The sequence below is a fragment of the Oncorhynchus mykiss genome, chromosome 28 (genome assembly GCF_057628025.1).
Source record: "Oncorhynchus mykiss isolate SJ-2025 chromosome 28, ASM5762802v1, whole genome shotgun sequence".
Taxonomy (NCBI): Eukaryota; Metazoa; Chordata; class Actinopteri; order Salmoniformes; family Salmonidae; genus Oncorhynchus; species Oncorhynchus mykiss.
Window position 1 is genome coordinate 42,425,631 of NC_143049.1, and position 24,351 is coordinate 42,449,981.

The following is a 24,351-nucleotide window of genomic DNA, read 5'->3' on the forward strand; positions in this document are numbered from 1 at the left end:
GATAAGACACTTACTTTAAAAACGTCTTCTAAACATCTTTAGATGGATATTAAGGCAGGGAATACGAGGACACGACATCACAGAAGAGAAACTAGAGTATAGAGATTCCCCAGTTCCCTTCCTCACCCCTTATTGAAAAAGTTGTGATCGTCATCTATCCACTGTATGTGAACGTGTTCCTGGCTGTACTCCTGGTCTGCCCAGCCACAGGTGATACTAAAGTCCTTCATGTCCCTGAGGGCTTGCCGTAGAGCATCCATGGTCTCTGCTGTGATCTGCACCATCACACCATCTACAGGTGAACAACAGATACAGGGCATTCGGAAAGTATTCAGACCCCTCGACTTTTCCTGCATGTTGTTATGTTACAGCTTTATTCTAACATGGATTCAATTGTTTTTTTTCCTCAATCTACACACAATACCCCACAATGACATCACAATACCCCACAATGACATCACAATACCCCACAATGACATCACAATACCCCATAATGACACCACAATGACATCACAATACCCCACAATGACATCACAATACCCCATAATGACAAAGCATTTCTGTCATTACATTATTGCTAATTTGTACCAAATTAAACACTGAAATATCACATTCAGACTCTTTACTCAGTACTTTGTTGAAGCATATTTGGCAGTGATTACAGCCTCCATGAAGTCTTCTTGGGTATGACACTACAAGCTTGGTACACCTGTATTTGGGGAGTTTCTCCCATTCTTCTCTGCAGATCCTCTCAAGCTCTGTCAGGTTGGATGGGGAGCGTCACTGCACAGCTATTTTCAGGTCTCTCCAGAGATGTTCAAACAGGTTCAAGTCCGGGCTCTGGCTGGACCACTCAAGGACATGCAGAGGCTTGTCCCGATGTTACTCCTGCGTTGTCTTGGCTGTGTGCTTAGGGTCGTTGTCCTGTAACCCCCCCCCCCCCCAGTCTGAGGTCCTGAGTGCAATGAAGCAGGTTTTCATTAAGTATCTCTTCGACCTCATGGTTTTTGCTCTGACCTGCACTGTCAACTGTGGGACCTTATATAGACAGGTGTGTGCCTTTCCAAATCATGTCCAATCAATTTACCACAGGTGAACTCCAATCAATTCAATTTACCACAGGTGGACTCCAATCAATTCAATTTACCACAGGTGAACTCCAATCAATTCAATTTACCACAGGTGGACTCCAATCAATTCAATTTACCACAGGTGGACTCCAATCAATTCAATTTACCACAGGTGGACTCCAATCAATTCAATTTACCACAGGTGGACTCCAATCAATTCAATTTACCACAGGTGGACTCCAATCAATTCAATTTACCACAGGTGGACTCCAAGTTGTAGAAATGTCTCAAAGATGATCAATGTAAATAGGCAGTGACGACTCGTCCTTCAGGGCTGCCCCACCTGTTTTGAGCACCACACTTAGGTGAAACAAAAGTATACAAAGTATACAGTAGTAATTGAGTTAATAAAGCCGCAATCAAACATGGTCTCTTTTGTATTCCTGACTGAGGCAGCTCCAAAATGCAGGTGTTTCAGCCTAGCTCAGTGCTTTCCTGACTGAGGCAGCTCCAAAATGCAGGTGTTTCAGCCTAGCTCAGTGCTTTCCTGACTGAGGCAGCTCCAAAATGCAGGTGTTTCAGCCTAGCTCAGTGCTTTCCTGACTGAGGCAGCTCCAAAATGCAGGTGTTTCAGCCTAGCTCAGTGCTTTCCTGACTGAGGCAGCTCCAAAATGCAGGTGTTTCAGCCTAGCTCAGTGCTTTCCTGACTGAGGCAGCTCCAAAATGCAGGTGTTTCAGCCTAGCTCAGTGCTTTCCTGACTGAGGCAGCTCCAAAATGCAGGTGTTTCAGCCTAGCTCAGTGCTTTCCTGACTGAGGCAGCTCCAAAATGCAGGTGTTTCAGCCTAGCTCAGTGCTTTCCTGACTGAGGCAGCTCCAAAATGCAGGTGTTTCAGCCTAGCTCAGTGCTTTCCTGACTGAGGCAGCTCCAAAATGCAGGTGTTTCAGCCTAGCTCAGTGCTTTCCTGACTGAGGCAGCTCCAAAATGCAGGTGTTTCAGCCTAGCTCAGTGCTTTCCTGACTGAGGCAGCTCCAAAATGCAGGTGTTTCAGCCTAGCTCAGTGCTTTCCTGACTGAGGCAGCTCCAAAATGCAGGTGTTTCAGCCTAGCTCAGTGCTTTCCTGACTGAGGCAGCTCCAAAATGCAGGTGTTTCAGCCTAGCTCAGTGCTTTCCTGACTGAGGCAGCTCCAAAATGCAGGTGTTTCAGCCTAGCTCAGTGCTTTCCTGACTGAGGCAGCTCCAAAATGCAGGTGTTTCAGCCTAGCTCAGTGCTTTCCTGACTGAGGCAGCTCCAAAATGCAGGTGTTTCAGCCTAGCTCAGTGCTTTCCTGACTGAGGCAGCTCCAAAATGCAGGTGTTTCAGCTCAGTGCTGCTTTCTGTGGTGTTGGGGCTAGCAAGCAGAAAATACAGAGCGTTGCGCCTGATTGGCTCTGCTTTATGTAACTCATGGGACATTACATCATCCCCAATTCTAAGGTCAGATCTATTAGAAGTGCCCATCCAAGAAGGCTCAAGGTCATTGGCCACAGATAGAATGACATCACATATCGACAGTAGCTTTGATTGGACTGACTTTCAATGTCTTAGCTAGCAGTCATCATCAGTTGTCGACAATCTACTGGCAAATCCTTTATCCTTCTCACAAGAAGAGAAATTATAGATAAAAAAGGTATCATCGGCCATTGTACATAAAGATGACAAGTTGGAAATCGCAAATTCAACAACGAGTCGTTTGGAATGGAATCAGTGGCTAACTGCAAGCGTTGCAAAGAAACCGCTGACGTTAGCCTGCTATTCAGTGGAGTGGCTGTGTTTTTTTGGTTCTGAGAAGAAACCGCTAACGTTAGCCTGCTATTCAGTGGAGTGGCTGTGTTTTTTTGGTTCTGAGAAGAAACCGCTAACGTTAGCCTGCTATTCAGTGGAGTGGCTGTGTTTTTTTGGTTCTGAGAAGAAACCGCTAACGTTAGCCTGCTATTCAGTGGAGTGGCTGTGTGTTTTGGTTCCGAGTTCCCACCATAAATCCAGCGAATGCCAGACAGATCAAAGTTTGGAAGACAACATTTGCCAACAAAGGACTGCTGCACCACCTTAACAAAATGAGTCCAAAAATGTCTTGTATGCTGCTGCATAAATTATATACCAGGGAGATAGCATTACTTCCTTAGTTACAGCATTACTTCCTTAGCTACAGCATTACTTCCTTATTCAGAACACACAACAATAGAAGTGTTAATTGACATGTATCTTTTTTTGACACAAATGTGCCTCACCTTAATAAATTTTGTCTATTTTCAGGGCCCCGTCCCGAGTTTGAAAAAACCTAATCTAAACGTAATGTACTCTGACATTAGGCAATAAGATCTCCTTAATTCCCCCTGACAGGATATTGAAAATGCAGTCTCTAATTTGGAGATATTGTAGGATGTTGTACCCTCCACAATGCTGGTCTTGGCCAGGTATCCAGAAGATGCCTTCAGAGAACCACTGAACACGAAGAAGCAGGCGCCAGTCACTGGAAGAAAAAACATTAAATATTGAGATTGATTCCATCCATGGTTTTGTTAGTCCATTTGATAAACTATGACTTGACTCCCCATGTCGTGTGTGTGTGTGTGTGTGTGTACCTTTGCGTGGTTGGTGGTGGATACTGATGGCCTGTGTCTGGTAGTTTCCGTCGTCGTTCTGAATACACACCAGGTGGGAGTCGGCCAGCTCGTTAAAACACGCCCCCATGGCCAGGACGTGTTCATTGGACTTGTTCATCGCCTTCATCAGCTGCAGGGAATATAAAGACTTTATAGCCTGGCAATAGCCTGGTAGAGTTAGATTAGAGGGGAGTTAGTTGTTAACGTGTCACTTGAAAACGCTCGTAATCTATAGGATTGGGAAACGACTGGGGAGATTTAACGATGCTCACTACAAAAGTTTCAAACGATTAACTAACTAGCCTTAAGTTGCTTTGGGGAAACCGGGGCCTGAATAGTTGTGGTCAGGAGGCCGCTAGTTGTGGTCAGGTGGCCGCTAGTTGTGGTCAGGTGGCCGCTAGTTGTGGTCAGGTGGCCGCTAGTTGTGGTCAGGTGGCCGCTAGTTGTGGTCAGGAGGCCGCTAGTTGTGGTCAGGTGGCCGCTAGTTGTGATCAGGAGGCCGCTAGTTGTGGTCAGGAGGCCTGTTCAGTACACCAATGTGGTAACATAAACCTTATGGTTGAAGATTCCACAAATCAGTTCCAGTTTTAGATGAAATAGGTTCCATTTTTAGGAGGTACATTGAGGAAAACCCTGGTCTATGTGACCGACTTCGTCATTTATCCTGTGGTTCACATGGCAGAAATAATAAAAGTGAGAATCTGGAGTGTTTGAGTCACTGACTGTGTTAAAGCTCTCATACAGTCTGTTGTCAAACGTTTCAAGGGTCAAATCAATGGGTTCCCATCTGTTAGGGAGGCCGTAGCCAAGCAGATAAACCACACATTTCCAAACATTACAGGGAGTAAAGTCTTCTGTTGCACACTAAACATCTTGGCTATACTACAGCAGTATCAATGAAGGCAGTGAAAGGGAAAGGAACGATAATTCAGTGTGGATTTCAGGCGACTGTACATAAATGTTGGTCGTCTCTGGTTTTAGGACCGTGGTGTCTTGTGATTGGCAGAACCCCTCACTAGGAAGCAATATGATTGGTTGACAGCCTCACCTCGTTGTATCGGTTGCTGGGGATCTTGATGCAGGTCTTCTTCACCTCCATGTCCACCACCAGACCCTTCACCGTGGGCAACGTGTACTGGTAGTTACGGAAGTCCTGTAGGTACATAACATTATATAGACCCTTCAATCAAACAATCAGATCTATTTATAAAGCCCTTCGTACATCAGCTGATATCTCAAAGTGCTGTACAGAAACCCAGCCTAAAACCCCAAACAGCAAGCAATGCAGGTGTAGAAGCACGGTGGCTAGGAAAAACTCCCTAGAAAGGCCAAAACCTAGGAAGAAACCTAGAGAGGAACCAGGCTCTGAGGGGTGGCCAGTCCTCTTCTGGCTGTGCCGGGTGGAGATTATAACAGAACATGGCCAAGATGTTCAAATGTTCATAGATGACCAGCATGGTCCAATAATAATAATAATAATAATAATAATAAATCAAAATAATAAATATAAATAAATAATAACAATAATCACCATGACCAGCAGAGTCCAATAATAATCACCATGGGTATATTAACATTATCGTCATGACCGCAGTACAATTCCACATGACCGTTGAGTCGCGGTAATCTCCTCTTATGCACTCTGGACATGTGTTGGTAGTAACCAACTGACTAACTACCATCAGGTCCTAATGGCCTGGTACTCAGGGCTCTATTGTCCCTCCATCAGGTCCTAATGGCCTGGTACTCAGGGCTCTATTGTCCCTCCATCAGGTCCTAATGGCCTGGTACTCAGGGCTCTATTGTCCCTCCATCAGGTCCTAATGGCCTGGCACTCAGGGCTCTATTGTCCCTCCATCAGGTCCTAATGGCCTGGTACTCAGGGCTCTATTGTCCCTCCATCAGGTCCTAATGGCCTGGTACTCAGGGCTCTATTGTCCCTCCATCAGGTCCTAATGGCCTGGTACTCAGGGCTCTATTGTCCCTCCATCAGGTCCTAATTTCCTGGTACTCAGGGCTCTATTGTCCCTCCATCAGGTCCTAATGGCCTGGTACTCAGGGCTCTATTGTCCCTCCATCAGGTCCTAATGGCCTGGTACTCAGGGCTCTATTGTCCCTCCATCAGGTCCTAATGGCCTGGTACTCAGGGCTCTATTGTCCCTCCATCAGGTCCTAATTTCCTGGTACTCAGGGCTCTATTGTCCCTCCATCAGGTCCTAATGGCCTGGTACTCAGGGCTCTATTGTCCCTCCATCAGGTCCTAATGGCCTGGTACTCAGGGCTCTATTGTCCCTCCATCAGGTCCTAATGGCCTGGTACTCAGGGCTCTATTGTCCCTCCATCAGGTCCTAATGGCCTGGTACTCAGGGCTCTATTGTCCCTCCATCAGGTCCTAATGGCCTGGCACTCAGGGCTCTATTGTCCCTCCATCAGGTCCTAATGGCCTGGTACTCAGGGCTCTATTGTCCCTCCATCAGGTCCTAATTGCCTGCTACTCAGGGCTCTATTGTCCCTCCATCAGGTCCTAATGGCCTGGTACTCAGGGCTCTATTGTCCCTCCATCAGGTCCTAATTTCCTGCTACTCAGGGCTCTATTGTCCCTCCATCAGGTCCTAATTTCCTGCTACTCAGGGCTCATTCTGTTCTTCTGAAAAACATTTTCTTCGTATCATGTTTCTTTAGACCTGACTGAATGGATTTATTAGACTTTTTAAGATGTAGATGTTCCAAAAGGTCTACATCAGTGTCTTGGAGGCTGTGTGTGGAAACCAGGAGATGCTAAAATGTGTTTTAGGTTCATTAACGGGTCAGTTACCGTGAGACTAGCAGTTATTTGCATGACAATAACCGGCTGACAAAATGTCATGCCCGTCACAGCCCTAACCACGGGCAACGTGTGTACTGGTAGTTACTGAAGTCCTGCAGAGTAATAACATTATAGCACATAAACAATTTACATTCTGTTCGCCTGGTCCCAGATCTGTATGTGTGATACAGAAGAAGTGACGCCATGATTCTTACCACTAGCAGGGTCATGATGGTGTGACCTGCTTCTCCAAACAGGGGTTTTCTGAACCGCACGCTGAACAGAGGGCAGGGGTAGACTGAAACACACAACCAGCAGGTTCAGTAGGGCATGAAACAGAAAACCTTTTAGAAACTGAACAATTACAGAGTTGCCAATACATTACAAATTGTGCCCAGCCGCTCAAATCTTTTTAAATAAATGCAACCCCAAACCGACCCATCCCAAAGCTAACCCAAACCGACCCATCCCAAAGCTAACCCAAACCGACCCATCCCAAAGCTAACCCAAACCAACCCATCCCAAAGCTAACCCAAACCAACCCATCCCAAAGCTAACCCAAACCAACCCATCCCAAAGCTAACCCAAACCAACCCATCCCTCCGTACTCACATCTGTACTCGGCGCCCAGCCGCAGCATGAGTCTGATGGGGAACATCTTGGCCCAGGGGGTCTCCCACTTCTGCAGCAACACCCCAAACAGGTAGGGGGGGTTGGGGAGCATCAGGTCCTGGAGGGACTGGAAGGACGGGGAGACGTAGAGGAACCCTCCATGCTCCCTGCTGCCCAGGAAACTCTGGGTGAAGAACGAATGGCCCAGGTGGGTCAGGACATTACCTGGAGGGGAGGAGGAGAACATGGGTTAGAAGGAGGAGGAAAGGGAGGGAAGAAGGAGGAGAAGCGAAGAAGGAGGAGGAGAAGCGAAGAAGGAGAGGTGAATAACAAATGGCCCAGTTGGAGAGGAGAGGGAGGGGTTAGAAGAGTAAGTGTTAAAACTCAATTTATTTGGCGCAGCATTGTCTGAGTAAGGGGAGGGTTTTTCTTGGCTCATCGTGCACTAGCGACTCCTTGCGGTGGGCCGGGCGCCTGCAAGCTGACATCAGCTTGGAAGATGTTTCCTCCGACACATTGGTGCGGCTGGCTTCCGGGTTAAGTGGGCGTTGTATCAAGAAGCAGTGCAGCTTGGCAGGTCACAGCTCTTGACGTTCGCCTCTCCTGAGTCCGTTGGGGGAGTGTCTCTCTCCAGGAACAGTGTTGGAGGGTCTCTCTCCAGGAACAGTGTTGGAGGGTCTCTCTCCAGGAACAGTGTTGGAGGGTCTCTCTCCAGGAACAGTGTTGGAGGGTCTCTCTCCAGGAACAGTGTTGGAGGGTCTCTCTCCAGGAACAGTGTTGGAGGGTCTCTCTCCAGGAACAGTGTTGGAGGGTCTCTCTCCAGGAACAGTGTTGGAGGGTCTCTCTCCAGGAACAGTGTTGGAGGGTCTCTCTCCAGGAACAGTGTTGGAGGGTCTCTCTCCAGGAACAGTGTTGGAGGGTCTCTCTCCAGGAACAGTGTTGGAGGGTCTCTCTCCAGGAACAGTGTTGGAGGGTCTCTCTCCAGGAACAGTGTTGGAGGGTCTCTCTCCAGGAACAGTGTTGGAGGGTCTCTCTCCAGGAACAGTGTTGGAGGGTCTCTCTCCAGGAACAGTGTTGGAGGGTCTCTCTCCAGGAACAGGGTTGGAGGGTCTCTCTCCATGAACAGGGTTGGAGGGTCTCTCTCCATGAACAGTGTTGGAGGGTCTCTCTCCAGGAACAGGGTTGGAGGGTCTCTCTCCAGGAACAGGGTTGGAGGGTCTCTCTCCATGAACAGGGTTGGAGGGTCTCTCTCCATGAACAGGGTTGGAGGGTCTCTCTCCAGGAACAGGGTTGGAGGGTCTCTCTCCAGGAACAGGGTTGGAGGGTCTCTCTCCAGGAACAGGGTTGGAGGGTCTCTCTCCAGGAACAGGGTTGGAGGGTCTCTCTCCAGGAACAGGGTTGGAGGGTCTCTCTCCAGGAACAGGGTTGGAGGGTCTCTCTCCAGGAACAGGGTTGGAGGGTCTCTCTCCAGGAACAGGGTTGGAGGGTCTCTCTCCAGGAACAGGGTTGGAGGGTCTCTCTCCAGGAACAGGGTTGGAGGGTCTCTCTCCATGAACAGGGTTGGAGGGTCTCTCTCCAGGAACAGGGTTGGAGGGTCTCTCTCCATGAACAGGGTTGGAGGGTCTCTCTCCAGGAACAGGGTTGGAGGGTCTCTCTCCAGGAACAGTGTTGGAGGGTCTCTCTCCAGGAACAGGGTTGGAGGGTCTCTCTCCAGGAACAGTGTTGGAGGGTCTCTCTCCAGGAACAGGGTTGGAGGGTCTCTCTCCATGAACAGGGTTGGAGGGTCTCTCTCCAGGAACAGGGTTGGAGGGTCTCTCTCCAGGAACAGGGTTGGAGGGTCTCTCTCCAGGAACAGGGTTGGAGGGTCTCTCTCCAGGAACAGTGTTGGAGGGTCTCTCTCCAGGAACAGGGTTGGAGGGTCTCTCTCCATGAACAGGGTTGGAGGGTCTCTCTCCAGGAACAGGGTTGGAGGGTCTCTCTCCATGAAGTGTTGGAGGGTCTCTCTCCAGGAACAGTGTTGGAGGGTCTCTCTCCATGAAGTGTTGGAGGGTCTCTCTCCAGGAACAGTGTTGGAGGGTCTCTCTCCAGGAACAGGGTTGGAGTTAAAACCTACAGGAGGGTCTCTCTCCAGGAACAGGGTTGGAGTTAAAACCTACAGGAGGGTCTCTCTCCATGAAGTGTTGGAGGGTCTCTCTCCAGGAACAGTGTTGGAGGGTCTCTCTCCAGGAACAGTGTTGGAGGGTCTCTCTCCAGGAACAGGGTTGGAGTTAAAACCTACAGGAGGGTCTCTCTCCAGGAACAGGGTTGGAGTTAAAACCTACAGGAGGGTCTCTCTCCATGAAGTGTTGGAGGGTCTCTCCAGGAACAGGGTTGGAGGGTCTCTCTCCAGGAACAGTGTTGGAGGGTCTCTCTCCAGGAACAGGGTTGGACAGCCCTGCTTTTGATCATACACAACACTAGAACTGTTGTAATTAAGGCACAAGGGACTCCCAGAGGCGTCATGCCCCCTGGGGGGGGGGCACTAGACACTCCCAGAGGCGTCATGCCCCTGGGGGGGGGCACTAGACACTCCCAGGCGTCATGCCCCTAGGGAGGGGGCACTAGACACTCCCAGGCGTCATGCCCCTGGGGGGGGGGGCACTAGACACTCCCAGGCGTCATGCCCTTAGGGGGGGGGGCACTAGACACTCCCAGAGGCGTCATGCCCCCTGGGGGGGGGCACTAGACACTCCCAAGCGTCATGCCCTTGGGGGGGGGGGGCACTAGACACTCCCAGGCGTCATGCCCCTAGGGGGGGCACTAGACACTCCCAGGCGTCATGCCCCTAGGGGGGGCACTAGACACTCCCAGGCGTCATGCCCCTAGGGGGGGCACTAGACACTCCCAGAGGCATCATGCCCCTAGGGGGGGCACTAGACACTCCCAGAGGCATCATGCCCCTAGGGGGGGCACTAGACACTCCCAGAGGCGTCATGCCCCTAGGGGGGGCACAAGGGCACGTGCCACCTTAGATTTGCAACACGGGGAACGGGGGGCGCCAACACGGGGAACGGGGGGCGCCAACGGGGGGCGCCAACACGGGGAACGGGGGGCGCCAACACGGGGAACGCCAACACGGGGAACGGGGGGCGCCAACACGGGGGGCGCCAACACGGGGAACGGGGGGCGCCAACACGGGGAACGGGGGGCGCCAACACGGGGAACGGGGGGCGCCAACACGGGGAACGGGGGGCGCCAACACGGGGAACGGGGGGCGCCAACACGGGGAACGGGGGCCGCCAACACGGGGGGCGCCAACACGGGGAACGGGGGGCGCCAACACGGGGAACGGGGGGCGCCAACACGGGGAACGGGGGGCGCCAACACGGGGAACGGGGGTGCCAACACGGGGAACGGGGGGCGCCAACACGGGGAACGGGGGGGCGCCAACACGGGGAACGGGGGGGCGCCAACACGGGGAACGGGGGGCGCCAACACGGGGAACGGGGGCGCCAACACGGGGAACGGGGGCGCCAACACGGACGCAGTCAGGGAACCTTGGCATGACACTACAGGACACCTGACCTATCTGGCCTGGAGGGAGTTCGCCTCAGCGAGCCTGAAAACAGGACACTAAATGTTTGACCTACATTTAGTGACGAGGTCGAGCCTCACCATCACTACAGCAGCAGGCAATAAAGAGGACATTTTACCTGCACATCCACCCACCAGCCACTGCATATCCACCCACCAGCCACTGCATATCCACCCACCAGCCACTGCATATCCACCCACCAGCCACTGCATATCCACCCACCAGCCACTGCATATCCACCTACCAGCTACTTTTCAGCCCTGTTTATATGAGTGGCGCAGCGGTCTAAGGCACTGCGCCGCAGTGCTAACGACGTCACTACAGACTCGGGTTCGATCACGGGCTGTATCACAACCGGACATAATCGGGAGTCCCATGGGGCAGTGCACAATTGGCCCAGCGTCGTCCGGGTTTTTTATTTATTTATTTTACCTTTATTTAACCAGGTAGGCAAGTTGAGAACAAGTTCTCATTTACAATTGCGACCTGGCCAAGATAAAGCAAAGCAGTTCGACAGATACAACGACAGAGTTACACATGGAGTAAAACAAACATACAGTCAATAATACAGTATAAACAAGTCTATATACAATGTGAGCAAATGAGGTGAGAAGGGAGGTAAAGGCAAAAAAAGGCCTTGGTGGCAAGGTAAATACAATATAGCAAGTAAAACACTGGAATGGTAGTTTTGCAATGGAAGAATGTGCAAAGCAGAAATAAAAATAATGGGGTGCAAAGGAGCAAAATAAATAAATTAATTAAATACAGTTGGGAAAGAGGTAGTTGTTTGGGCTAAATTATAGGTGGGCTATGTACAGGTGCAGTAATCTGTGAGCTGCTCTGACAGTTGGTGCTTAAAGCTAGTGAGGGAGATAAGTGTTTCCAGTTTCAGAGATGTTTGTAGTTCGTTCCAGTCATTGGCAGCAGAGAACTGGAAAGAGAGGCGGCCAAAGAAATAATTGGTTTTGGGGGTGACTAGAGAGATATACCTGCTGGAGTTAGGGAAGGGTTAGGGTTAGGGAAGGGTTTGACCGGGGTAGGCAGTCATGAATAAGAATGTGTTCTTAACTGAGTTTAGCTAAATAAAAGTTTTCAAAAAACACAACATTTTAATCTCCTACCACTAGTCACTTGATGTACAAATCCATCTCAACCACTCCAGTAGAGCTGTATATACAGTACCAGTCATAGTACGTTTTAGAACACTTACTCATTCAAGGGTTTTTATTTATTTAGACTATTTTCTACATTGTAGAATAATAGTGAAGACATCACAACTATGAAATAACACGTATGGAATCATGTAGTAACCAAAAAAAAGTGTTAAAATACAAATATATTTGAGATTTTTCAAAAAGCCATCCTTTCCCTTGACAGCTTTGCACACCATTTTCATTCTCTCAACCAGCTTCATGAGGTAGTCACCTGGAATGCATTTCAATTAACAGGTGCACCTTGTATGGTGGCAATTACAAGATGATGTTATAATGCTTTTATTGCATCAAATGGTTGTTTTATGCAACAGAGTAAGGGGTTGTTAGAACGCTCATCTGTGTGAACTCTACCGAGGATGGGCCTCTGGGAGAACACTGACAGGATATTTCTGATGTCTTTTGTGTGATAAAACCTAAAGAGACCGTATTCCAGAGCATGAGTGAATGTTTCTGTTCTATATGGTACCAAGGAAAAGATGACCCCAGGGCCAGACCTTGGTCTCTACACAAAGATAACGATTTTTACAGCAGGTACTGTCTGCTGTGAATTATATTTCATACAAAATCTTAACATTGTGACTCATTCCATACATCTGTTGTTTGTCATGTAGACTGAAGGGGGTGTATCTTTGCTCTAAAAGACCTTTGTACTTTTGTCTCGGGGCTCTCAACGAATCATCTGAGGGTGATTCGTCGACCAGCCATCATTATCGTAAGTGAATAAAGATTTAGTTTTCTCTGACTCTGACTTGCGTGATAAGTTTGTCTCTCCTCATTTCACAGTAAAGAAATGAACCACCACACTTGTTAAGTTAATTTGTGGAATTTCCTTCCTTCTTAATGCGTTTGAGCCAATCAGTTGTGTTGTGACAAGGTAGGGACAGAAGATATCCCTATTTGTTAAAAGACCAAGTCCATATTATGGCAAGAAAAGTTCAAGTAAGCAAAGGGAAACAGTCCATTACTTTAAGACATGAAGGTCAGTCAAGCCTGAACATTTCTAGAACTTTGAAAGTTTCTTCAAAAACCATCAAGTGCTATGATGAAACTGGCTCTCATGAGGACCGCCACAGGAAAGGAAGACCCAGAGTTACCTCTGCTGCAGAGGATAAGTTCATTAGGAGTTACCAGCCTCAGAAATTGCAGCCCAAATAAATGCTTCACAGAGATCAAGTAACAGACATTTCAACATCAACTATTCAGAGGAGACTGTGTGAATCAGGCCTTCATGGTTGAATTGCTGCAAAGAAACCACTACTAAAGGACACCAAAAATAAGAAGAGACTTGCTTGGGCCAAGAAACATGAGCAATGGACATTCGACTGGTGGAAATCTGTCCTTTGGTCTGGAGTCCAAATTGGAGATTTTTGGTTCCAACCGCCGTGTCTTTGTGAGATGCACACCGCATGTGTGAACTGATGATCTCCGCATGTGTGGTTCCCACCGTGAAGCATGGAGGAGGTGGTGTGATGGTGTGGGGGTGTGATGGTGTGGGGCTGATGACACTGTCTGTGATTTATTTAGAATTCAAGCCACACTTAACCAGAATGGCTACCACAGCATTCTGCAGTGATACACCATCCCATCTGGTTTGGGCTTAGTGGGACTATCATTTGTTTTTCAACAGGACAATGACCCAACACACCTCCAGGCTGTGTAACACGGAACCCAAACCGGCTGCGCGTGCGCCATCGTGCATACATTTATTTTGCCCCCCCACACCAAACGCGATCATGACACACAGGTTAAAATATCAAAACAAACTCTGAACCAATGACATTAATTTGGGGACAGGTCAAAAATCATTAAACATGTATGGCAATTTAGCTAGTTAGCTTGCACTTGCTAGCTAAGGTTAATTTGTCCAATTTAGCTAGCTTGCTGGGATCCTGGGATATTAACATTGAATTGTTATTTTACCTGAAATAAACAAGGACCTCTACTCCGACAATTAATCCACACATAAAACGGCCAAACGAATCGTTTCTAGTCATCTCTCCTCCTTCCTCCTTTCATTGTATTACCACGACTACCGGCGAAACAGTTCGTCTTTCAGTCACCCACATGGGTATAACCAATGAGGAGATGGCACGTGGGTACCTGCTTCTATAAACCAATGAGGAGATGGAAGAGGCCGGACTTGCAGCACGATCTGCGTCAGAAATAGAACTGATTTCTATTTTAGCCCTTTGCAACGCAGACGCTCATTGGCGCGAGCGGTGTGGGTGTAATAAATAACATGGATTTCTAAATTTATTTTGCAACGCTCGCGCACGCGACGTGTCCGGTCTGGTCAGCATGTAAGAGGCTATTTGACCAAGAAGGAGAGTGATGGAGTGCTGCATCAGGTGACCTGGCCTCCACAATCACCCAACATCAACCCAATTGAGATGGTTTGGGGATGAGTTGGGCCGCAAGTGAAGGAAAAGCAGCCAACAAGTGCTCAGCATATGTGGGAACTCCTTCAAGAGTGTTGGAAAAGCATTCCAGGTGAAGCTGGTTGAGAGAATGCAAGTGTGCAAAGCTGTCATCAAGGCAAAGGGTGACTACTTTGAACAATCTCAAATATATTTAGATTTGTTTTACACCATTTTGGTTAGTACATGATTCCATATGTGTTATTTCATAGTGTTGATGTCTAAACTATTATTCTACAATGTAGAAAATAGTAAAAACAAAGAAAAACCCTTGAATGAGTAGGTGTTAAACTAACCTGTGAGGGCCTCCTGGTGGAGGTACGTTAAACTAACCTGTGAGGGCCTCCTGGTGGAGGTAGGTTAAACTAACCTGTGAGGGCCTCCTGGTGGAGGTAGGTTAAACTAACCTGTGAGGGCCTCCTGGTGGAGGTAGGTTAAACTAACCTGTGAGGGCCTCCTGGTGGAGGTAGGTTAAACTAACCTGTGAGGGCCTCCTGGTGGAGGTAAGTTAAACTAACCTGTGAGGGCCTCCTGGTGGAGGTAGGTTAAACTAACCTGTGAGGGCCTCCTGGTGGAGGTAGGTTAAACTAACCTGTGAGGGCCTCCTGGTGGAGGTAGGTTAAACTAACCTGTGAGGGCCTCCTGGTGGAGGTAGGTTAAACTAACCTGTGAGGGCCTCCTGGTGGAGGTAGGTTAAACTAACCTGTGAGGGCCTCCTGGTAGAGCTGTACAAAGTGGCTGAAGAGGTCTTTGGGGATGCTCTTCTCGTCAGGTAGACACTGCAGCAGCACCACCACCTCAGCCTGGCCCACTGCATGCATCCCCTTACTGGTCACATACCAACACTTCCTGTTTACGTCTACAGGAAGGGAGAGCCAAGAGAAGGTTAGAAAACAAGATAATTCTACAATAGAACGCAAAATGTGATTTAGGTAATGAGTGATAGTACTGTGGGATGATATTGGGGGGGTTAAATATATTCTCTCAATTATATATGTACCTCTCTACTAGTGTGAGGAAAAACAAACCAGACAAGATCATCAGTGATGTCAGAATAAACTGGCATTATGACATCTACAGTGTATGAAACGATACCTGTGTAGCTAGTTGGAGCTGGAAGGAGTTATGGAGACACTCACAGTTGACCAGTTTGACCATGGCCAGCAGGTTAGCGTTGAGCACAAACACCAAGGGGTCAGGACCTCCCTCCTCCAGCTGCTGTATCAGAACCATCTCTGAGGGACGCTCCTCCACCGCATAGTCTGAGGGTGGTGATGCTGGTGGAGAAACAACACACTAGGTTCCTATCCCCATTCAGTGAGGATGGGGGGGCGCGGTCGACAGTGAGGCTGGGGGGGGGCGCGGTCGACAGTGAGGCTGGGGGGGCGCGGTCGACAGTGAAGACGGGGGGGGGGGGGGGGCGCGGTCGACAGCGAGGACGGGGGGTTGAGACGCGATCGACAGCGAGGATGGGGGGGGTTGAGACGCGATCGACAGCGAGGATGGGGGGGGGTTGAGACGCGATCGACAGAGAGGATGGGGGGGGTTGAGACGCGATCGACAGAGAGGATGGGGGGGTTGAGACGCGATCGACAGAGAGGATGGGGGGTTGAGGCGCGATCGACAGAGAGGATGGGGGATTGAGGCGCGATCGACAGAGAGGATGGGGGTTGAGACGCGATCGACAGAGGATGAGGGGTTGAGGCGCAATCGACAGAGGATGGGGGGCTTGAGGCGCGATCGACAGTGAGGATGGGGGTTAAGGCGCGATCGACAGTGAGGATGGGGGTTAAGGCGCGATCGACAGAGAGGATGGGGGGGTTGAGGCGCGATCGACAGAGAGGATGGGGGGGTTGAGACGCGATCGACAGAGAGGATGGGGGGGTTGAGGCGCGATCGACAGAGAGGATGGGGGATTGAGGCGCGATCGACAGAGAGGATGGGGGATTGAGGCGCGATCGACAGAGGATGGGGGGTTGAGACGCGATCGACAGAGAGGATGGGGGTTGAGGCGCGATCGACAGAGAGGATGGGGTTGAGGCGCGATCGACAGAGGATGGGGGGCTTGAGGCGCGATCGACAGTGAGGATGGGGGTTAAGGAGCGATCGACAGTGAGGATGGGGGTTAAGGCGCGATCGACAGAGAGGATGGGGGGGTTGAGACGCGATCGACAGAGGATGGGGGGGTTGAGACGCGATCGACAGAGGATGGGGGGGTTGAGACGCGATCGACAGAGGATGGGGGGGTTGAGACGCGATCGACAGAGGATGGGGGGGTTGAGACGCGATCGACAGAGGATGGGGGGTTGAGGCGCGATCGACAGAGGATGGGGGGTTGAGACGCGATCGACAGAGAGGATGGGGGTTGAGGCGCGATCGACAGAGGATGGGGGGCTTGAGACGCGATCGACAGAGGATGGGGGGGTTGAGACGCGATCGACAGAGGATGGGGGGTTGAGGCGCGATCGACAGTGAGGATGGGGGTTAAGGCGCGATCGACAGTGAGGATGGGGGTTAAGGCGCGATCGACAGAGGATGGGGGGGTTAAGGCGCGATCGACAGTGAGGATGGGGGGGGGTTAAGGCGCGATCGACAGTGAGGATGGGGGGGTTAAGACGCGATCGACAGTGAGGATGGGGGGGTTAAGACGCGATCGACAGTGAGGATGGGGGGGTTAAGACGCGATCGACAGTGAGGATGGGGGGGGTTAAGACGCGATCGACAGTGAGGATGGGGGGGTTAAGGAGCGATCGACAGTGAGGAGAGGGGGTTGAGGCGCGATCGACAGAGAGGATGGGGGGGTTAAGACGCGATCGACAGAGGATGGGGGGTTGAGACGCGATCGACAGAGAGGATGGGGGGGTTGAGACGCGATCGACAGAGAGGATGGGGGGGTTGAGACGCGATCGACAGAGAGGATGGGGGGTTGAGACGCGATCGACAGAGAGGATGGGGGGTTGAGACGCGATCGACAGAGAGGATGGGGGGTTGAGACGCGATCGACAGAGAGGATGGGGGGTTGAGACGCGATCGACAGAGAGGATGGGGGTTGAGACGCGATCGACAGAGAGGATGGGGGTTGAGACGCGATCGACAGAGAGGATGGGGGGTTGAGGCGCGATCGACAGAGAGGATGGGGGGGTTGAGGCGCGATCGACAGTGAGGATGGGGGTTAAGGCGCGATCGACAGTGAGGATGGGGGGGTTAAGGAGCGATCGACAGTGAGGAGAGGGGGTTGAGGCGCGATCGACAGAGAGGATGGGGGTTAAGGCGCGATCGACAGAGGATGGGGGGGTTAAGGCGCGATCGACAGTGAGGGCGGGGGGGTTAAGGCGCGATCGACAGTGAGGGCGGGGGGGTTAAGGCGCGATCGACAGTGAGGGCGGGGGGGTTAAGGCGCAATCGACAGTGAGGACGGGGGGGTTAAGGCGCGATCGACAGTGAGGATGGGGGGGTTAAGCACCTGTGCTGTGTCCCCTCACACCTCCTTTAACTCCGGTTGAGATGAGGATGGGAGGAAGTCCGTCCTCCGGAATTAGACTGATGGAGCTGCCTACAGGGCTTCCCACGGTGGACGCAGGGGCAGGGGACAACGCCTGGAGGGAGGAGGAGAGGGTTTAAGTACAGAAAAACAGGTGTGGAGAATTGTAGGAGGCTGATTAAATTTGTAATTGGCAGACAACCCTTCATATTCCCGTTGAACAATTCAGAGCGGTGTGTGTGTTATAAGTTACAGCCATTGGATGAGCCAGATCAGTAGAGACAGAAAGTGGTGAGTCACCTCCTAACCTGCTGCTACTCTACCAGGCATGCCGAGTCAGGACAAACGTCAACAACTAAACGACATTCTTCTGGTTACACTGGAAACCGTCTGTATGAGAAAAGGCGTTTCATTCTAGAAAATGCTAAGGTCGATCCAGGCTCAACTTGTCCAGGCGTGTTTCCTCCTAGTCAGTCAGGCATTGCTCACCCAGCACCTGACAAGCAGGACTCTAAACCAACCTCAGAATATCAATTATAAAACAGTAGATGCTAGACTTTTGCTTTAAATTCCTCTTTAACAAACTGTAAGATGTGATCTTCTGACCTTCGGTGCCAACTGTACCTCTCGCAAATCAGAAGTGAAGGATTTGTTGGAACACTGTGAGACGGCCAATGTTTGCGAGGGGGCGGGGCTGGTAGCAGGGAGCTTGGGTGATTCCGCTGCTTCCCCATTGGGCAGGATTCCATCTGCAAACCGCACCCTCCTCCGCTCCCGCGGGTGGAAACCTGTGGACCCTGTGACACACACACAGGTTACAGAAAACAAAACTATTATCAAAAAGAAAGCAACTAGAATGAAAACTAGTCCTATATGTGAGAAAGGAGAAGAGGTCATTAAGAGGAAAGGAAACAGAAAGATGTGCCAGATGTTCTATGGGAGAGGTTATACAGGGTCGTATTCATTAGTGCACACCACAGCAAAACGTTTTTGCAACGGAACATATCTTATTGGGTAAAGTCAGGTTCTCCCTCCCTGTTCCAGTCAGTTGTTTTCCCCCCGTTTTGGTGCCTAATAAACACCAGGGACCTGTTCAGGTGGGGGGTGGAGGAGGTTATTACCCTCTGAGCGGATCTGCTGCAGAGGTGGGATGGTACTGCAGTACTCTGCTGGGTTGTTGGGGTTAGGGCTCTGGTTAGACCCACCACACATACCCCCCCACGAATGAGCTGAGGGAAAATGGAGACGGCGATATAGGATCAATATAGGACCAAGATATATACAGGGAGAGATATATACAGGGAGAAATATAAATATATATATATATATATATATAAAATCAATATAGAGCGATAAAAGGATCAAGATCAATATAGGATCAATCGAGATATAGGATCAATGTACGGAGGCAGAATCAATACAGGGGGATGTAGGATCTATATTGATATTGTGAGATATAGGATCAGTATAAGGATATATATTATATATATATAGATTCAGTACTGATATAGTGAGATATAGGATCAATATATGGATATATGGATGGATATATATATATATAGATGGATATATATAGATGGATATATATAGATGGATATATATAGATGGATATATATAGATGGATATATATATGGATATATATATGGATATATATAGATGGATATATATAGATGGATATATATAGATGGATATATATAGATGGATATATATATGGATATATATATATATATATATATATAGATAGATATATATATAGATAGATGGATATATAGATATAGATGGATATATAGATATATAGATATATAGATATAGATGGATATATAGATATATAGATATATAGATATAGATGGATATATAGATATATATATAGATAGATGGATATATAGATATATATAGATAGATGGATATATAGATATATATAGATGGATATATAGATATATATAGATGGATATATAGATATATAGATATATATATAGATAGATGGATATATAGATATATATAGATGGATATATAGATATATATATAGATAGATGGATATATAGATATATAGATATATATAGATGGATATATAGATATGGATATATATATATGGATATATAGATATATATAGATGGATATATAGATATAGATATATATAGATGGATATATAGATATATATATAGATAGATGGATATATGGATATATAGATATATATAGATGGATATATAGATATGGATATATAGATATGGATATATAGATATGGATATATAGATATGGATATATAGATATGGATATATAGATATGGATATATAGATATGGATATATATATATGGATATATATATATGGATATATAGATATGGATATATATATATGGATATATAGATATGGATATATAGATATGGATATATATATATGGATATATAGATATGGATATATATATATGGATATATAGATATGGATATATATATATGGATATATAGATATGGATATATATATATGGATATATAGATATGGATATATAGATATGGATATATAGATATGGATATATAGATATGGATATATATATATGGATATATAGATATGGATATATAGATCTATATATCTATATATCTAACTGATATAGTGCGATATTGAATGAAGATTGATATAGTGAAATACACGATTCAATTAAACCCCAATTTGAGTTGAGCTATTTATGATTAGGATATGTATTGGAATTTAACTGACAGGAAGTTAAGTAGTAAACTAACTAGGGCCAGGAGTTTTTCCACACCTTACAACTAGGGCCAAGAGTTTTACCTAAAAATGTAATTAGACCAAACCAAAGTGACTGCAAAGATATTGAAGTAGGACGTAGAGATGAAGTGGATTCTAGACGCAGATCTGGGATCAGTATTGTGTTAACATCCTATTGGATCAGGTCAGGAATGGGATGGAGTTAGCTGATCCTAGACCTGTTGTTAAGTCAGTATCTCATGATTCAGGTTAGGAATGGGATGTAGTAAGCTGATCCTAGATCTGTAGTAATAGTGACTCACCACTCAGTAGGGCAGAGTGACAGGTGATACAGACTCTGGCCTCCTTCCTGTCCATGTAAATCAGTCTGCTCCTCAGGCTGCAGCAGGCAGCACAGAACACCTGGAGAGAGAGAGAGAGAGACACACACACACACAATTATATTACACCTAGAGAGAGACACACACACACAATTATATTACACCTAGAGAGAGATACACACAATTATATTACACCTAGAGAGAGACACACACAATTATATTACACCTGGAGAGAGACACACACAATTATATTACACCTAGAGAGAGACACACACAATTATATTACACCTGGAGAGAGACACACACACTATATATTACACCTGGAGACGCATTGAAGAGAATTGCAAATGGAATTTCAGTGTACTTCCTGATTTGACCCCCTAACCCTGCTCCGGAGTGCGAGAATCTCGTGTCTCCATGCGAGAGATCGGGTCACGACCTCCACTGTACCTTAAAAGCGAAGCATCCTCCTCTCCAGCCTGGCTTCTACCCCAACTCAGCTTCTACCCCAACTCAGCTTCTACCCCAACTCAGCTCATACACTGAATTCATCCACACACCGTTCAGACACACATTTGTAATGAAATCTCACAGCTTTCCCTTCCCGCTGAGGGAGGGGGAGGGAGCGTGTGTGACCTGGGGAAATTGAGATAGTGTTTGTCCACAACAGTCCAGACCTGTCCCAGCTATCCTAGAACAACCCAGCTCAGCTTCAACAATTCAAATGGGTTTATTTAATAGGAATAAGTAACTTAGTTAAATATCAGAAAACAAACCATTCAGTCGACATTCCTTCTGGCTTTAGACTATAGTGGTACAGTCGACGAGAGAACCGATCCACAGTCGACGAGAGAACCGAGCCACAGTCGACGAGAGAACCGAGCCACAGTCGACGAGAGAACCGAGCCACAGTCGACGAGAGAACCGAGCCACGGTCGACGAGAGAACCGAGCCACCGTCGACGAGAGAACCGAGCCACCGTCGACGAGAGAACCGAGCCACCGTCGACGAGAGAACCGAGCCACCGTCGACGAGAGAACCGAGCCACGGTCGACGAGAGAACCGAGCCACGGTCGACCAGAGAACCGAGCCACGGTCGACCAGAGAACCGAGCCACGGTCGACCAGAGAACCGAGCCACGGTCGACCAGAGAACCGAGCCACGGTCGACCAGAGAACCGAGCCACGGTCGACGAGAGAACCGAGCCACAGTCGACGAGAGCCACAGTCGACGAGAGCCACAGTCGACGAGAGCCACAGTCGACGAGAGCCACAGTCGACGAGAGCCACAGTCGACGAGAGCCACAGTCGACGAGAGCCACAGTCGACGAGAGAACGGCGCTGCTCCTGTATTGTTTACCATAGTGCCCTACACTTTATTACGGGAGACGGGTTCAGTACACATCACTACATTCTGTATCAGAAAGTAGGCTGGCCCTCAAGTCTCATAGATCAATGCACTGCTCTCTTTTTGTTTATAAAGCCCTCTTGTGCAAACTTCCACCATACTTTACTTCATTGTTAAAATTATAGACATACGAGTCATCAGACCCACAGGGATGACTAACTCTGGAGGTCCCTTTAATCTCCACTGAGTTAGGTTCTCCACTGAGTTAGTGTTTCTGCACCTCCTCACGTGTGGAATGATCTCCCAAGCACTCCAAAATTGGGAGGCATTTCAGACAAAACGTTAGGAGACCTTGATACTGAAGAATGTGTCTGTTTATGATTGGGGTCTACTTTTCCTGTAAACCAACGTGTATTTTGATGTGTATATGAATGTGTATTGTTGTGTTAAACAGGGCTCACCTGGAAAAGAGATCTTGGTCTCAGCATTGACTCCCGGATAAAATAAAGGTTCAATATATAATAGACTTTGCACCCACCTTTCCGCAGGCCCTGCAGTGATGCCTCCTCTTGGTGAAGGTGAAGCGGATCTCACACTTCATACAGACTGGTGCCTTGGAGTCAGGGACCCACACGGGGGCCACATCCCCCAGGGAGGAGAGCTGTTTCCTGGGCAGAGCACCCTGGTGGTGACACCCAGCCTGGAGGTCATTGTCCGGGCTGCTCTCGGACTCCAGCACCAGGCCCAACGATGACGACCCGTTTAGCAACTCCCCGTTAACAACCTCGACACAACCACCAGGGTCACCCCCGGCAACGACGTTTCCAGTATCCATGGTTATGTCACCGGCACGGTTCTCAAAGTTCTTGTTCTTGCAGACGGTGGTGGTGGTGTTAACGGTAGGTGATAGTTGGTTCTGGTCCTGTCCGGATAGCGGCCAGGGGATCTGGAGTTTGAGAGTGACCGGTTGTTTGGGCCGTGCTCCACCGAACGGAACACTTACCAGCTGCAGACGAGTGTTCAGTATGGAGGCAACACTGCTATCTCCTCCTCCGTTCTCTAGGTTGCTCTCCTCCATCTCCTTCTCCTCTTTTACGGAGTCCTCCTTGGAGTGAGGGGGGAGAGACTGGCCCTCCTCCCTGCTCCCTCGGTCCTCCTCTTCCTCCTCCCTGCTCCCTCGGTCCTCAGTAGCCATGCCGCTGGTAAGAACCATCTCTCCATCCTGACCTCCCCTGCTCTCCTTCTCCATTTCTCCTATCAACCTCGTCTGCTTCTGAGAGGAATTCCTACACTCCTTCCGCTCTGTCGGTCCCTCCATCAATCCATTTTTAACAGTATTTCCATGACTTTCCCTCTTAGGGATTCCTTCCTCATGTGACTGTACCCCAGCCAGTCCAGCCTCCTCCCTACCACTGTCCTGAATAGGAGGCCAAGCGCCAGGTCTCTCGGTCTCTGGCTTGGAGTTAAACTTCTCTGCTATCGCCTCAACCCCTCCCAGCCTCTCCTCAATGGTCAAGTGTGTGTGACTAACGTGGGAGCTTCCGTCACCCCTCTCCCCCACAGGGGCACCAGTACGTGGGTCTGAGGGTGTGGGGGGCTGGTGGTGGTCTAAAGGGGATGTCTGGTTCCCCTTGCAGGGATCTTCACCGAGCCCGTTGAGAGCAGGGCTGGCTGGACTAGAGGGGCTGATAGAGGAGTGGTGGTGGTACGGAGGGGGGCTAGAGGCCGACGAGCCCTCACCCCCAACCAGCTTGCCGATGTTGGGCTGGGGGAGCGAAGGGCTCCGCACGTCTGCACGGCAGTCTGGTAGTTCTCCCCAGGGTGGGGGCTCGGCGGTGGGGTGGCATTTAGCGTTGGTCCCCTGGGGGTTGCTGGATGACGGGTCAGGGGGCAGGGGGGTCTTTAAGGGGAGGGGGCCGAGGTCTGGGGTCAAAGCCAGGGCACGGTTCGGAGATAGTAGGTGGGCAGGAGGGGCCAGGATCTGAATCCACTTATCAGACAGACTGGGACTGTCGGTCTCATCTGGGGAGGGAGAGGAAAATGAAACACTGGACAGGAAATAGAAGAGTCCATGAGATATCAAACAGGAAAGAGGTAAGGCCATTACCAGAGACAACAGGAAAGAGCATTACCAGAGACAACAGGAAAG

General features: G+C 49.0%; 1 protein-coding gene across 15 annotated transcripts in view; it reads right to left on the minus strand.

Annotated features, from left to right (window-relative positions):
• zfyve9a (zinc finger, FYVE domain containing 9a) overlaps positions 1-24,351 on the minus strand; it is a 43,712-nt gene that overhangs the window by 2,289 nt on the left and 17,072 nt on the right. For 4 of the 15 annotated variants that reach the window (XM_090226017.1, XM_036966860.2, XM_090226023.1 and 1 more), the window contains 13 exons: positions 22,741-24,224; positions 20,838-20,937; positions 18,941-19,048; positions 18,444-18,616; positions 17,802-17,934; positions 15,478-15,615; positions 15,042-15,197; positions 7,134-7,358; positions 6,737-6,819; positions 4,764-4,868; positions 3,695-3,845; positions 3,502-3,582; positions 127-292 (listed from right to left, as the gene is read on the minus strand). In XM_090226017.1, coding sequence (XP_090082143.1) covers positions 127-292; positions 3,502-3,582; positions 3,695-3,845; positions 4,764-4,868; positions 6,737-6,819; positions 7,134-7,358; positions 15,042-15,197; positions 15,478-15,615; positions 17,802-17,934; positions 18,444-18,616; positions 18,941-19,048; positions 20,838-20,937; positions 22,741-24,224 — 3,103 coding nt within the window. Of the gene's footprint in view, positions 1-126; positions 293-3,501; positions 3,583-3,694; positions 3,846-4,763; positions 4,869-6,736; positions 6,820-7,133; positions 7,359-15,041; positions 15,198-15,433; positions 15,616-17,801; positions 17,935-18,425; positions 18,617-18,940; positions 19,049-20,837; positions 20,938-22,740; positions 24,225-24,351 lie in introns of those variants that run through there. The other 11 variants (XM_036966859.2, XM_036966858.2, XM_090226022.1 and 8 more) reach the window with 5 other exon arrangements.